Source organism: Erpetoichthys calabaricus, chromosome 4, assembly GCF_900747795.2.
Source record: "Erpetoichthys calabaricus chromosome 4, fErpCal1.3, whole genome shotgun sequence".
Lineage (NCBI taxonomy): Eukaryota > Metazoa > Chordata > Cladistia > Polypteriformes > Polypteridae > Erpetoichthys > Erpetoichthys calabaricus.
Window position 1 is genome coordinate 306,535,393 of NC_041397.2, and position 16,846 is coordinate 306,552,238.

The 16,846-nt window shown below is 37.6% G+C and overlaps 1 protein-coding gene across 1 annotated transcript; it reads right to left on the minus strand.

The window, feature by feature from the left end:
* Positions 1 to 2,822: 2,822 nt before the first annotated feature.
* Positions 2,823 to 3,752, minus strand: LOC127527597 (olfactory receptor 1468-like). Its single transcript, XM_051926705.1, has one exon. The coding sequence runs from the start codon at positions 3,750 to 3,752 to the stop codon at positions 2,823 to 2,825; it is 930 nt and encodes a 309-aa protein (XP_051782665.1).
* Positions 3,753 to 16,846: the final 13,094 nt, after the last annotated feature.

Consider the following 16,846-nt stretch of genomic DNA (forward strand, 5'->3'; position numbering starts at 1 on the left):
ATCTCAGAGGTTTAAACTGTCAGTTTCAACTGTAAGGAATGGAATCAGGAAATGGAAGGCCACAGGCACAGTTGCTGTTAAAGCCAGCAGGTCTGGCAGGCCAAGAAAAATACAGAAGCGGCACATGCGCAGGATTGTGAGAATGGTGACAGACAACCCACAGATCACCTCCAAAAACCTGCAAGAACATTTTGCTGCAGATGGTGTATCTGTACATCGTTCTACAATGCAGCGCAATTTGCACAAAGAACATCTGTATGGCATGGTGATGAGGAAGAAGCTCTTTCTGCACTCACGCCACAAACAGAATTGCTTGTTGTATGCAAATGTTCATTTAGACAAGCCAGATTCATTTTGGAACAAAGTGTTTTGAACTGATGAGACAAAAAAGCGCTTTGCATGGTGGAAGAAGAATACCGCATTCCAAGAAAAACACCTGCTACCTACTGTCAAATTTGGTGGTGGTTCCATCATGCTGTGGGGTTGTGTGGCTAGTTCAGACACTGGGGCCCTTGTTAAAGTCGATGGTCGGATGAATTCAACCCAATATCAACAAATTCTTCAGGATAATGTTCAAGCATCAGTCACAAAGTTGAAGTTATGCAGGGGTTGGATATTCCAACAAGACAATGACCCAAAACACAGTTGGAAATCTACAAAGGCGTTCATGCAGAGGGAGAAGTACAATGTTCTGGAATGGCCATCACAGTCCCCTGACTTGAATATCATCGAAAATCTATGGGATGATTTGAAGCAGGCTGTCCATCAAATGGAACTGAACTGGAGAGATTTTGTATGAAGAATGGTCAAAAATACCTCCATTCGGAATGCAGACACTCATCAAAGGCTATAGGAGGACAGCGTCTAGAGGCTGTTAGATTAGCAAAAGGAGGCTCAACTAAGAATTGATGTCATATCTCTGTTGAGGTGCCCAAATTTATGCACCCGTCTAATTTTGTTATGATGCATATTGCATATTTTCTGTTAATCCAATAAACTTAATGTCACTGCTGAAGTACTACTGTTTCCATAAGGCATGTCATACATTAAAAGGAAATTGCTACTTTGAAAGCTCAGCCAATGAGAAACAAAAATCCAAAGAATTAAGAGGGGTTCCCAAACTTTTTCATATGACTGTATGTGATAACTAACAAATTCCTAATGCAAGAAATTGCATTAGGCAAAATAATTCCTAATACAAGAAATTGTATAAGGCAGAAGAAAGAACAAATGCAACCATTTTTCAAACAAAGAATGTTCTCAAGTGTTGATCTGTGTCTTGATATTGCATTAGTTGTGAAACTCATTATTTATGGGAAAAAACATATTTATATATGTATTAGCCATCCCCCGCAGCTCTGCCTGCGTAGTAGTAGTAGTAACAGGAAAGTGAGGAGGGTCCTGCCCAGCCCCCTACTCCTGATGTCTCTGTCTCGGATTAGCGAGATTATATCACTCCTGCAAGCAAACTATGATTCTTAGCGCGATGAGAGAAGTTGCAAAATCAACGAGAATGTTCAATCAAATTAACAAAAAAAACCTAATTTAAATCCGTTAAGTAGTTCTTTCGTTCGCTAACTAAGCAGAATTAAAGTTACACCCCGAGGCTGTCGCATGAGTGAGAAGAGCCCTGCCCCCCTCGCTGCAGCCTACTGTGTCTCTCTTGGATTCACGCAAATAAATCGGTACCGTAATCGAACTATGATACTTAGTGTGATGAGAGAAGTCGCAAAATAAACCGGAATGTTCAAGCAAATTATAGAAAAAAACCTAATCTAAAGCCATTAACTAGTTCTCTCGTGAAAAGCAGCCAGACAGACAGACAGACAGACAGACAGACATATATATAATAAAATGGTAGAAAATATAGTCAGAATGAGAGTTCTTTAGGGCAAGTCAACAGGAGCTCTTTATTGTTTTGAAGGTGCATTTTATAACCCAGAAAATGGAACTGACATTAGGACACTATTTATTATGGAAGACAGCTTAAATGGAAAATATTTAAACACTAAAGCAGCTTTGAGTCCTGTGTGTCTTTATTTTCGTAGTTTACAACATCACTAAAAATGAACAAGCATATCTTTTTAACTATGAATAAAAATAACAAAATTTACAATTAAAGAAGAAAGATTTAAAAAGCACATTCATAAATGAAATGTCATCAAGACAAAGATAAACAGTCAATCTAAAAATATTTAATGAAATCCAAAAGGCAACACATTTGATTATACAGTGCTCCAAGGCTGTTTGGTTAGCTAACACCTAAAAAGGCTTAATCTTGCTCCAGATGCATTTTAAAGGTTATTACGACTTCCACTTAAAATCCACAACTTGGCAGTTTCCTCCACAATCCCACAGTCCTTCCTGTGATTGCTTTAGTGCACTTCCTGCTAATTTCTATCAGCATCCTTTAGTCGATGACTCACCAGTTAACCGATCGATGCTTTTAACAATTTTGGAAACAGGCAAATAGTCTTCTGTGATCAACCAGGCAGAGGTTTAATTTCCTTTGATTGTCCATTAGTTAAGTGATGATCTTGCGTGCAATTCTGGTCACCATGCTTTTAAAAGAGATGTAGTAACTCTAGAAATTAGAGAGAGAAGAGCAGCCAATACTACTAATGTGGACTCACACAAGATGTGTTTTAAAAATAACTTACACTTGTATTTGCCAAGGATTGGTTCCACAGATTAGTTGGCTTTAAAACCCAATAACATACTATCTTACGATCTTCAATATCAAAGAATCTTTTTATCATTTTATAAGAAACTACAGTTCTATCAATTTATGGACTATGTATTTTTTTCCTTCTTCTAGGAGTTTACTGTTTCCTAGTAAAAAGTCTATGAATGCTGTTATTAATTTCTTTATTCCTAAAGCTGTAGATAATGGGGTTCATCATAGGAGGCACTACATTTCCAAGAATAAACATAACATTGTAAGTTTCTGTTGATATCGTTACTCCTACTCCTGTCAATATGTAAGACAACGAAAGTGGAACATAAAAGAGTCCAATCACTAGCAGGTGGGTCACACATGTACTGAAAATCTTACTTTTCCTACCTGGTGAAGAATTACCCATTGCTGCCATTGCAATACGACTGTAAGAAAGGAGAATTAACACAAGTGGGAAGACACCAGTGGTAGCTACAGCAGCAGTCATGAAGGTTAAGTACTTGGGATCTTCAGTACATGACACACGGACCATTGTACTATAATCACAGAAACATACAGGGAGGATATTGGTGCGACAAAATGAAAGCTCACCAACAAAAAAGAGGGCAGGTGATTTGAAAATGATTCCAATGATATTTGACACTAAGACACTAATGCCAACTTTTTTATTAGTAATGGCTGAAGCGTATTGCAAAGGGTAAACAACAGCTATGTAGCGATCAATGGCCATAAAAGATAAGAGAAAGGACTCCATATCTTCAACATGAGGCACAAGAATCATTTGCAACACACAGGCTGCATATGGCACCACTGAAGAGCCGAGCAGAAGGACAGACAGCATCTTTGGGATGAGAATTGAGTTGTTTGCCACGTCTATCGCTGCCAAGGTGCCGATGTAAATGTACATTGGAGCATGGAGTTGAGATCTCAGGATTACTGCCACAATCACCAGTATATTTCCAAATGTGGATATGAAGTAGACAAGTGTGAGAACACAAATCGTAACGTTTTTCAGGTTTGATTTGATGGCACACTGCAGTACAAATTCTGAGACAATGATGGAGGTGTTAACCATCTTCGTAGAATCTAAAGAATAATAAATACAAAGTTCATGATATCCATCATATAACCTCTGGGAATTGCAGTGCTGTATGAATCATAGATCAAATATTAAACACTGAATTAAAAATTAACGGTATATGGCGTGTAGCAACAATGTAAAATATGTAACTGATTGGAAAGTTAAATATTTCAGAATCGAATATCACTTCATTATCCAAAAGTTAATTTCAGACTTTCTCAAGTAAAAAGCTTTAGGATAATTTAAATGGTTTTACTTATTTGAGGACTATTAATTAAAGGGAAATTTAGGAAATCCTTGATGACAATGACCTCTCCCAGTTGCTTTTGCCAGAAAGAAATATTAAAATAAACTCTTACGCTTAACATCAGCAACCTGTTAGGTGTGCTATCTCTCAATAGCTTCAGGGAAGTATAAAGAATTGGAATGAAAATAATAAATATTGTATTATCTATGGATACAATGAAGTATATTAAGTTGAAAATAAATAAATGCATGGAGATGATTAAAATGTATAATTAACAAAATAAAAGAAATGAAAAAGTAAGACCGTTCTGAATATTAACAGTCCCTTTTATCTCCAGAAATGATTAAATGGTAGCTTTCTGGTCCCAAGCTGAGAGGTAGATTTGTGGCTCATGGGGCCCTATGACCAGGCTTTATTGTGGTCCTATTTATTTACCACAAAAATAAAATAATAATAATATATATATATATATATATATTTTTTTTTTTTTTTTAATTTTACTGAATTTATTAAAATCAAATAACATTCCATAAGAGCAAGTCAAGTTTTACAAAGCTAGGTTCAAAACAAATCAACCCCAACCCATGAGAAAGACAGCTAGGCCAACAGAGTAAAACTTTAATAGTTGGAAAAATAAGTAAATTAATAAATAAACAGAATTAAAAAAAAGGGAAGAGAATCTGCTTCCTCAATTTAAATGATTATTCTAAAATGTTATTGATTAGATCTTGCCAGGTTTTGAAAAAGTTTTGTAAAGATCCTCTAAAGTGTGAATTAGATTTTTTCCAATTTCAGATCATGTAATATATATACAGTACCGTGGCTGTTTGTTTGTCTGTCCAGAATTTTAAATCACCTGTTGCTCGCAAACTGTTTGAACTATTGACCTGAAATTTGGTACACATATACTATGTGAAGTCTACTATCCGCTTTCAGGGTGATAACTGACCTCCAAGGTTATTCCTCTTTTTATTTTTATTTTATTTTATTGTAGAATCAACTCTCAGCAGCGGAAAGCCAGGTGGCCGTGCAGCACATGCGTACGGGCACCATTCTCATCTCTATCACCTTCACTGTCACGTCCTCTACCTCTTCATATCTTAAATCATTCTTGAGGCAGATTGAAGACTTAAGTGTCAGCTTAAGTGAAAAATTAAGGAAAACAGACTAAGTAATTGCAACGCAAACACTGGCTTAATCAGTTTTAATGAGAAAAGATGCCGACGAAAGAAGAGATGAAGCGGGCCGCTAGGGTGGAGAAAAGAAGAGCTGCTCAGGAAGCAGCAAGTGCATCAACCTCTGAGCAAACGAATGATAAACGTACATAAAATAGGAGGATGAAGACTAGGAATGCTCAAGGCAAGTGTATTCACTGCATACTGGTATATAATAACATCAGTTACCCACTGACTTAAAAGAGGTCCAGGATTAGGACTAGGATTCTTCCATTTGAGCAAGATAAGTCTATGTGCTGATAATAAAAATAATTTTAACAGGCTTAATAACAGCATTATAGTAACATTTCAAATGAAATGTATTATAAAAACACTGAACTGTACATTTTTCCATAATTCAACCATCAAGGAAAGAATTATATACTGCTGTACTGTATATATGAGTACAACTAATGTAGTAAATCATTAAAAAATCTGTCATCATTGACATTAGATTGAATGTTTCAATTTAAAACCAATATCTGACTAAGCCACTTAAACTGGCTTAGGAGATGTTAAATTTACCTAATTGTAAAAATTAAATGGAATTGTTTTATTCATAGATCCACTCAGTAACATATCACAATGTTTAGCACTGATTTTTTTATTTTTGGAATATAAGAAAAAAATCAAATGAGGTGGATCAGAAATTTTTAAATAAAATACAATATTTTTGATATTACATAAAACATTTTCTAACTTTAGCTTGACCCCCCCTCGTACTTTCCACTTTGTTGTCCACTTCATTTGTCACACACGTACGCATGGGAGGCAGCTAAAGGGCTTGAACGAGAGTAATTGCAAACCAGACAGAGAGGTAGCCGAGTGCACTGACTCTTTTTCTCACCTTTCTGCAGAACGTTCATGGGAAATTCCGCCTGGTCCTGATGACATCAATTCTGGTTCCGACCCCTTTGATGTCACTTCCGGGCAAGAGCCTATGGATGAAGACCCTTCTGGTTTTGACCCCTTTTGTGGTCACTTCCTGTACTGGCCTTTAAAAACTGCCACCTTTCCTCTATCCCCTCAGTTCTGTTCGGGACTCTGATCTGTACACTTCAGTACATCAATTTATTCAATTTTGCAACCAGGAAACAATACATGGGTGGCTGCCCCAAACCTTGCTATGGCTCTTTGTTGAGTTTGTGACACCTTATATGTGTTAGTTCTGTATTTAGTGAGTGGTATCATCTATTCTTGCATTTTTGTCTTGTAGTTTGTACTGTTTTATGTATTGTATTTACCCCATTTTTGACACCCACTGCCTGGAAAGGGGGTTTGTCTCACTCTGAATTGCATTTCCCAAGATTTCTTCCATTTTTCCCTACAAGCGTTCTTTTTTTTGGGGGTGGGGGGCGGAGGGGGTTCTTGTCTTCTTTGGGAAACAAGGCTGGGTGGAGCTCTCAAAAAAACAGGGCCTATTAACGCCCATTGAGGTTTTCCTTGTGTGATTTTGGGCTATAAAAGAAATAAGTTGTCATTGTTGTATACTCAAAGTTGGCTTTTGTTATATTTTCAAAACACCAAGCGCATTGTATTTGCATTGAATAGTGCGTTTTATCTTTAAGATAAAGGGTTTGATGAATCATAATAATAATAATAATAATAATCACCAGTGGGCGGCACGGTGGTGCAGTGGGTAGCGCTGCTGCCTCGCAGTTGGGATATCTGGGGACCTGGGTTCGCTTCCCGGGTCCTCCCTGCGTGGAGTTTGCATGTTCTCCCCGTGTCTGCGTGGGTTTCCTCCCACAGTCCAAAGACATGCTGGTTAGGTGGATTGGCGATTCTAAATTGGCCCGTTTGTGTGTGTCTTGCGGTGGGTTGGCACCCTGCCCAGGATTGGTTCCTGCCTTGTGCCCTGTGTTGGCTGGGATTGGCTCCAGCAGACCCCCATGACCTTTGTTCGGATTCAGCGGGTTGGAAAATGGATGGATGGAAAATAAAACAAACAAAAATATTTTAAATGAGCCTATCAAATTCCTTAAATATTACAAAACTTACCTACTGACCATTCATTCAATTTGCAGAGTTTCTAGTTAATTTTTGCTGAAAACAAGCAAATCATACTCATTCTATTAGTCAAAAACTGTCCTTAAATAATGAATTAATGGCATGATAATTACTTTGAACATGCTACACATTTATAAGAAATGCAGTCAATGGTGATAAACCTTCAAACTGGATACATGCATTGATTAGTTAACTCTGATTAGTTTTTTTTTTAATTAAGAATCTTACTTTAATAAAATAGCTGAATCACTTTAAGATTAGTGTTAAATTATCCAGATGCATTGACATGTATTAAATACAAGCTGAGATACCATCTATTCAGTAGATCCTTGTCTTACGTTAATACGTATTGCAAATAAAGACCTAAACGTACAGCAGAAGTAGCAGTATGTGAATACAGCATGCATCAATATACAAACAGCCTTAAAGACAAAGTACCCACCACCAGTAAAGGCATTTAGCAGGCATCTTGAACTTCGGGCATGGTGCTGCATTTTTCCCGTCAATTAGCAAAGAGAACTATTTCTTTGTTTCAGCAGGAGAAGCAGAAGAAGTATTTTCTTTTGGAGTCATTAGAACAACTGTGATGAGTATAGGCCATTCAGCCGGCATACTACTTGGTCATTATTCCATGTGTCTGTGGTTCTTCGTATGCATAAAAACCTTCCAGTATTTCTGTAAAATCCGTCCTTAACAAGTTTAAAACATGTAATACACTAGTAGCATCTAACATACAAGTGACACTGATCTGGTTGTGTGGTACACGTTACATGATATTCATGAGGAATAAGTGAAAGTACAGAAGGAAAGCATCTCAGTCTTTTTTTGAAAAAAGTATGCCTCTGCCTGCTTATGTCAATTTTCAACATTTGCATTGCTTGGTGAGTTTATATTTAGCTGCCAGTCCACATAAAATGGAATTCCTGTACATCAATGTCCTACTGGACTTGTTTTAAATCAACCCCGATTTTATCAGTTTTAAATGAAATGGGCCCAATATAAGTTTTTGCCAAATGAATTTACATAAATTAAAAACACAGAAAGAAGAACAGCCTTCTTTTCCAGCTGTGCCAATGATTTTTTCTAATTTATGCAATGTGCAAATTGTTCTTATAGGATTTTAATTAAGAATGTTGCAGCTGTTTTCAGTAAATGAAATATGCATGCATAATAGTATACTTTCCACTATATAGGGAAATAAAATACTCTTTAAACTCACAGAGAAACTTGGTGATAACTGGACAATCTGAGTACACAACTGTTAAAAATAAATAAATAAAACTTAGATAATTAAATGAAACATAACTAATTATTAATTCTCTCTATTGAATAAATAAGTAAAGGTACCTTTAGTATGTTTCCTACAGTTTCCAGTATTTTTCCCAAGTCTGCTGAATTCATGCAGTTTGTTCATCTTTTGAACTTGAATTGTCTCAGTGAAGGTTCTTTATTCTTTGTGTCCCCTTGTCTTTTAAATGGCTATGCTTGACAAATATAGAATTAGGTCAATGGATTCACAAGAAAAGCATTTGATCATATATTTTACATTCTTCCATTTAGTGATGAAAATTAACACAAAACAGTAAAGCCCGAGAGATCTAAGCTTTCTGATTATCTCTCTGTGAACTGGTTTAGTGCTTTTATTGGGAGAAGAGCTCACAGGAGACCTGAGTCACTGATCTGTTTTCTCCAGTGACTTCTTTATTGTTAATGACACTGTGACTTCTACTAATACCTTTTATATATATATATATATATATATATATATATATATATATATATATATGTGTGTGTGTGTGTGTGTAATTTGTGCCCCCCTGTTTACCCATGGTGGCCCTAACTCCCCTCACTATCTGTCCACAGGTATATTTCAACATGGTCAAAACTCTGACCCTGATATTTATTTATAGTTATAGCAATTGCTAAAACTACTCGAAATTGTTGTCTATGCAAGATGAATGATAATCTACTTGCTGAAGAATCACCAGTATCTAACTCAATACACGGAAGGAATGTTATTTCTGCTGCATGATCACCTGTCATAAATTTTCCGGGAATTAAATGCTTATGCAGATTTTACAGTTTGTAAGCGTGTGTATATTATATATTGTCACACACGTGCACATAGATTCAAAAGAGGGTAATTCCATGCCAGGCCAGGGGGTGGCAGAGTCCAATAATCCTCTCTTTATTATCTCTGCAAGACCAAACATGGGAAATCCTGCCTGGGCCCGATGACGTCACTTCCGGATTCTGTGCCAATGATGTCACTTCTGGTTCTTGTTCCTGGTTCCTGACATCACTTCCCCTTATCTACCTTAAACCCCTCCAACTACCTTCAGTTGATCAGTTCTGTTTTGAACTCAAACCTGTACACAACTGGGCACTTTATTTTGCTGTTTTGCAGCAAGGCTTAAATATACGGGTGACTGTCCCAAACCTTTGATTATTTCACAATATGGGTACATGTGCACCAGGGGATCATCTTCATGGCACTGTTAACACTAGAATTCCTGAAGCCTACAAAAAAACTTCTAATCCTGGGACACCTTAAATTCCCTCACACCTGCTCATCAGCGTCTTTTGTTTTGCAAATGTGCCAATCAGCACAAGCAGCAAGCAGCCTGCTATCCCATCCTGCACCAACGCAGTTTAAGTTGAACACAAAGTTCTCCCAGCTCAAGTCTGTTTATCTGGGTGTGTGGTGCCTGGAGTTGTATAGGGTAATAATAAATTGTTATTTGGAACACATACATTTCACGTGTGTACTGTGTCTACAATGATATGCGTAAATGTAGGGTGACAGGAGACGTGAAGCAAGAAATGTTGAACACATAACTAGAACATAAACTTTTTTCATGTTCTACTAATAATTGGCATAATGCTGATATGAAGTATGTAATGTGTGAAGACTGAAGCCCAAATATCAAATAAATACTTTCACAAAAGACACAAGTATAACAAAACAAGTGCATTTTTTTCAAGAATTTAACCAAAGTAAAAGAATTTGGAATAGGGTACGACACATACACACCCAACATATATGTCTGCTTGGCAGGTGCAGAGGTAAGAACTGCTATCTCCAATTGGAGAGGTTGTGGGTTCAATCCCGGGTCCTTCACGCATTATCTGTTTTGAGTATCGAACAGCTATTATTAGTACTATTATAGAATAAAAACATGCTTTTGATTTATTTGAGTCTGTAACAGCCAGTGTAAATTTATGGTACTTGTAAAAGATAATGTTTTGTTTCATTATTCACTTTTATCCTCTTAGTCACGTTCACGCTCCTGCCCATCTGACACTGCTAGTTTTCAAATAAAGACTTGCTATAACAGAGGTGAACTCAGAAGAGGAAAAGGGTTCTACATCGGAGAAAGAGAACAGAAGCTCCACACAAGAAACATCCACTGACACATAAGAACAACAAAAAAAATGAAACAATGAAAAAAATAGCATTTTAAGGAAAAAAAATAAAATATTTTTAAAATGGATTATTTAGATTTAAAAGTAATACATTACACATATAAGATATAATTGTTACATACAAACAGTAGCATATTGCTATTTTTTTTTCCTTTTATAATCCTCTGAAGGTGTTTCACAGTGGATTGACAAACAGATGTCTGCTTATATTGACTCTCTTCACTTTCTTCTATAACATCTCTCCATCTGAGTGATGTCCTGGTGGAACCTCTTCTCATGTTCATTACAGACTGCTCCCATATTTTCAGGAAAAAAATACAAATGGGAGTGTATGGAATTGGATTTTAAAGACATTTTCCACCTATGTGTTTTTTTTCTGCCTGTGTATTCCTAAGAAAATTGTGACACTTCTTTTTCAATAGAGGAAAGGTTTCTACTGTTTGCTTACCTGTTACCCAAACCATTCAGCCGTACAAAGCTCAATCATGTCATCTCTTAATCTCCATTTGCTTAAACCGAAAAGGTTCACCTCTTTTAATGTTTCCTTATAACTCATCTCCTGCAGGCCTGAAATCAGCCTAGTCGCTCTTTTCTGGACCTTTTCTAGTGCTGCTATGTCTTTGTTATAGCCTGAAGACCAAAACTGCACACAGTACTCCAGATGTGGCCTCTTCAGTGCATTATAAATCTTGAGCATAACTTCCATTGTCTAGTACTCTACATTTAAGGACACTATATAACCTTACATATAGAACATAGCCTAAGAAGAGTGACTACACTGATTCTATGTCTACAGGAGATGAGTTACGAGTTTTTTTTCTTTGGGTATATTTTTGAATAAAAGTGCACTTGTTTTATTACACCTTTTGTGAAAGTGTTGATTTGATATTTGGACTTCAGTCTTTACACATTATACACCTCACTTCGGCATTTTGTCATTATTACAGTAAGATGAAAAATTTTCTGTTTTAGTTATGTGTACAATGTAGACACAGAACACACATGAAATGTGTGTATTCCAAATAACGATATATTATTTACCCTATACAATTCCAAACACCTCACTGCCAGATAAACAGACTTCAGTGTCTGAGTTGACTTCAGCTGCCTCAATGGGGGGATGAATGAGCAGGTTGCCTGCTACCACTGCTGATTGACACATTTGCAACACAAAGATGCTGATGAGGAGGTGCAAAGAAATTTAAGGTGGCCTGGCATTAAAACTCTTTTTTGTAGGCTTCAAGGATTCTAGTGTAAAACAGTTGAGCGTTTTCAGTTTAAGCAAACAGAGATTAAGAGGAGACCTGATTGAAGTGTTTAAAATTATGAATGGAATTAGTCCGGTGGATTGAGACTGTTAATTTAAAATGAGTTCATCACGAATACGGGGACACAGTTGGAAGCTTGTTAAGGGTAAATTTCGCACAAACATTAGGAAAATTTCTTCATATAGAGAATCACAGACACATGAAATAAGCTACCAAGTAGTGTGGTAGAGGGGATGGCTTAAGGGTCATTTAAAACTAGAATTACCAGAGCCTACGAAAAAACTTGTATATCCGGCCCACCTTAAATCGCTTCTTAAAACCTTTCTCACCTCTCCGCCAGCGTCTTTTGTCATCTAAATGTACTGATAAAGACAAGCTGCCAGCAGCTGGCTATTCCATCCCCCCCAACGACTTAGAACGTAAACACGCTTTTCCCAGCTCTTGCCTTGATTGATTACCTGGGAGTGAAGTGGAGTTTTAGAGTAGAAATAATAAGATTGTTATTTGAAACACACGCATTTCATATGTGTTGCATTTCTACAGTAATCTGTGTAAACACATTGTTAAAACAGAAACGTTTTATATATTCTAGTAGCAATTGACAAAATGTAGGCATAAACTATATAATATATGAAGCCTGAAGTCCAAATATCAAAGAAACACTTTCACAAAAGGTACAAAAAAAAAGCCACCGCCAAAAAAACCTGCCTTAGTGTTATTTTCACTATTTTAGAATAAAAAGATACATTTGATTTCAGTCTGTAACAGCTGGTGTAATTTATGATATTTGTAAAGGTTAGCTTTATCCATCCATCCATTTTCCAACCCGCTGAATCCGAACACAGGGTCACGGGGGTCTGCTGGAGCCAATCCCAGCCAACACAGGGCACAAGGCAGGAAACAATCCTGGGCAGGGTGCCAACCCACCGCAGGACACACACAAACACACCCACACACCAAGCACACACTAGGGCCAAGTTAGAATCGCCAATCCACCTAACCTGCATGTCTTTGGACTGTGGGAGGAAACCGGAGCGCCCGGAGGAAACCCACGCAGACACGGGGAGAACATGCAAACTCCACGCAGGGAGGACCCGGGAATCGAACCCAGGTCCCCAGATCTCCCAACCGCGAGGCAGCAGCGCTAGGTTAGCTTTATTTTTTTTAAATTCACTTTTCATTGTCTCAGTCGCGTTCAGGATCCATCCCTACCGCCCCCCACCTGACACTGCGGTTTTTACATAAAGACGCGCTATAGTTCTGCAGTGTATCACGATACATACGACCGCGTGTTTTTTCCCCCCAGTATTGCCAGTCCCCACGTGTTGCTGTATTCTGTTTCTTTTGTACTCCAGGACATGCAGAGGAAAGCATAGTAAAGAGCAGTAACTTCAGCGCTATATGCAATCATCAGACACTCCCCATCTGATACTACTGTTTTCACATAAAGACGCGCTAAAGCCCTGCAGTGTACTTGTGACTGCATTGTCGTACCAATGCTTGCGAACTGAAGTGTCTGCATGCACTTTTCGTGGCATTACATGTGTATTTTTTGAGCATGCCCATGTAGCTCAAACACAGGAACATATGTTGATGTAAAAGTATAACAAAACGAGTGCACTTTTATTCAAGACTATAACAGAAGAAAAAAGAAAGCAAGTTACAGCAGGCGGTTGATATGACAGCTTGCATGGTGGAATGCTAAGAACTGCTGATTTCCATTCTGTGCTATATAACTTAACATTTGAATCTAATGATTGCATATAGCGCCGTCTTGTTTAGTGTGCGCAAGAACATGCAGGTGGCCAGTTGCTGAGTGCTACAACGCACATTTTAAAAAAAGAAAGAGACAAATATATGTGACGTTTTGAAGAAATCATTTTATGACGTGAATAGTACCAATCAGAAAACATCGTCGAAGTAATGCAATATTATTTGAAAACGAACAGCGTCAGATCGGGTGTGAAGTTATACTGGCGCTGTTTGAGTCAGATCAGAAGCTGAATAAGCTGAACAAGCTCCTGTTCTGACTCTAAGTAAAAAAGCATGAATTAATCAACAGAAATAACCGCGATTGACATTTTAAAGTTAACGATTTACAGTGCATACCAATTTATAAATTCAATGTCCGTTTGAGGAAAAAAAAAACACTTTCTTCAAAGCTGGGAATTGAACTCGCGTCTCTGTGGCACAGTAAGGCAGTGGTGCTCCAAGTCAGCAAACCGTCCTTATAACTTATTTTTTTTCAAGATCCATAACACACAGACAGACAGAGCACTGCGTAATACAGAGACAGACAGGCAGAGATATACAAACAAACAGGGAAGGCACATGTACTGAAAGAAAAAGCACTGAATAAGCTCATCCGCTCTAACATCACCCCTCCCCCCGATCTGACTCTCTAAGTAACAGCGCAAGTACAGACACAAATCAAGTGCATGTGTGTACTGTATAATATTAACAAAAAGAGCAGCTTACTGCTGAAAACGGCAAATATAGGAGTGAGTGGGGATCGAACCAGTACTCTTGATCACACTTGGTGATATCGATCGCGGTTATTTCTGTTGATTAATTCATGCTTTTTTACTTAGAGTCAGAACAGGAGCTTTTTCAGCTTATTCAGCTTCTGATCTGACTCAAACAGCGCCAGTATAACTTCACACCCAACCTGACGCTGTTCGTTTTCAAATAATATTGCATTACTTCGACGATGTTTTCTGATTGGTACTATTCGCGTCATAAAATGATTTCTTCAAAACGTCACATATATTTGTCTCTTTCTTTTTTTAAAATGTGCGTTGTAGCATTCAGCAACTGGCCACCTGCATGTGCTTGCGCACACTAAACAAGACAGCGCTATATGCAATCATCAGATTCAAATGTTAACAGTTATATAGCACAGAATGGAAATTAGCAGTTCTTAGCATTCCACCATGCAAGCTGTCATATCAACCGCCTGCTGTAACTTGCTTTCTTTTTTCTTCGGTTATAGTCTTGAATAAAAGTGCACTTGTTTTGTTATACTTTTACATCAACATATGTTCCTGTGTTTGAGCTACATGGGCATGCTCAAAAAATACACGTATAATGCCACGAAAAGTGCATGCAGACACTTCAGTTCGCAAGCATTGGTACGACAATGCAGTCACAAGTACACTGCAGAGCTTTAGCACGTCTTTATGTGAAAACAGTAGTATCAGATGGGGAGTGTCTGATGATTGCATATAGCGCTGAAGTTACTGCTCTTTACTATGCTTTCCTCTGCATGTCCTGGAGTACAAAAGAAACAGCATACAGCAACACGTGGGGACTGGCAATACTGGGGGAAAAAAACACGCGGTCGTATGTATCGTGATACACTGCAGAAGTATAGCGCGTCTTTATGTGAAAACAGCAGTGTCAGGTGGGGGGCGGTAGGGATGGATCCTGAACGCGACTGAGACAATGAAAAGTGAATTTTAAAAAAATAAAGCTAACCTTTACAAATATCATAAATTACACCAGCTGTTACAGACTGAAATCAAATGTATCTTTTTATTCTAAAATAGTGAAAATAAGAACACTTCTCAAATGGGAGTTGTGCAGGATCGATCTCATGACTTTCTGATTCCCAGTCAGCGACTGATACTGTTGCGCCACGGAAGCAGTGATAGCTAATGAGTGTCAATGTCACACACTAAGGTGAGTTTTTTTGGCGGTGGCTTTTTTTTTGTACCTTTTGTAAAAGTGTTTCTTTGATATTTGGACTTCAGGCTTCATACATTATATAGTTTATGCCTATATTTTGTCAATTGCTACTAGAATATATAACACGTTTCTGTTTTAACAATGTGTTTACACAGATTACTGTAGAAATGCAACACATATGAAATGCGTGTGTTTCAAATAACAATCTTATTATTTCTACTCTAAAACTCCACTTCACTCCCAGGTAATCAATCAAGACATGAGCTGGGAAAAGCGTGTTTACGTTCTAAGTCGTTGGGGGGATGGAATAGCCGGCTGCTGGCAGCTTGTCTTTATCAGTTCATTTAGATGACAAAAGACGCTGGCGGAGAGGTGAGAAAGGTTTTAAGAAGCGATTTAAGGTGGGCCGGATATATGAGTTTTTTCGTAGGCTCTGGTAATTGTAGTGTTAAAACTTGACTTGATGTTATTTTGGAAGAAATGAGTGGATAGTACTGGTGAGCTTTGTTGGGCTGAATGGCCTGTTCTCATCAGGATTGTTCTAACATTCTGTTAAGTTTTCTTAATTGCTTCTGAGCACTGCCAAGACGTTGATAGTGACAAGTTCATGCTGACTACTAAGTCCTTTTTATAAGCAGTACGTTCAAGTTTCAGACCCACCGTTGTGTATTCAAACCTAAACCTAACATTTTTACTTCCTTTTCCTTCATTTACTTCCACTATACTTGGTTTTGGGTTCTTTCCACCTCTGTTGGGTACTATCACTGCCAAACTTGTGTTGGTCTCTCAATCGAAAACCCACTGCTTCTATCCGTATTGACTCTTAGAAATCATTTTTCTTTAAGCTAACTATTCTTGAACTCTCAGCATTAAGAATTATTGGAGAGTCTGGCCATAATATCAGGGAATGGCTTTAACCAAGATTTTTTGGGTGATCAGTTATCTAGTGTGTTGTGATAATGGAATGTTCTCCTTTTCAGTTTGACTGTTGAGTGCTGCCTTTTGTGACCAATCACACAGGCTCCATTTTAATCAATTCCTCTATTTATGTTTATTATTGTTTTTCACTGGGTTGAGGTGGGGAAGGGGTTGCAGTATGTTTTTATATTGTAATTTCATACATTTTGTTCCTTTTGGTATTTTACTTATTCTCTCCAATCAAAGTTTTTTTCACATAAAAGGGTTCTGATAGTAATATGGATTTCTTTCTTTATCTTGCCTTTAAGATATTAATTG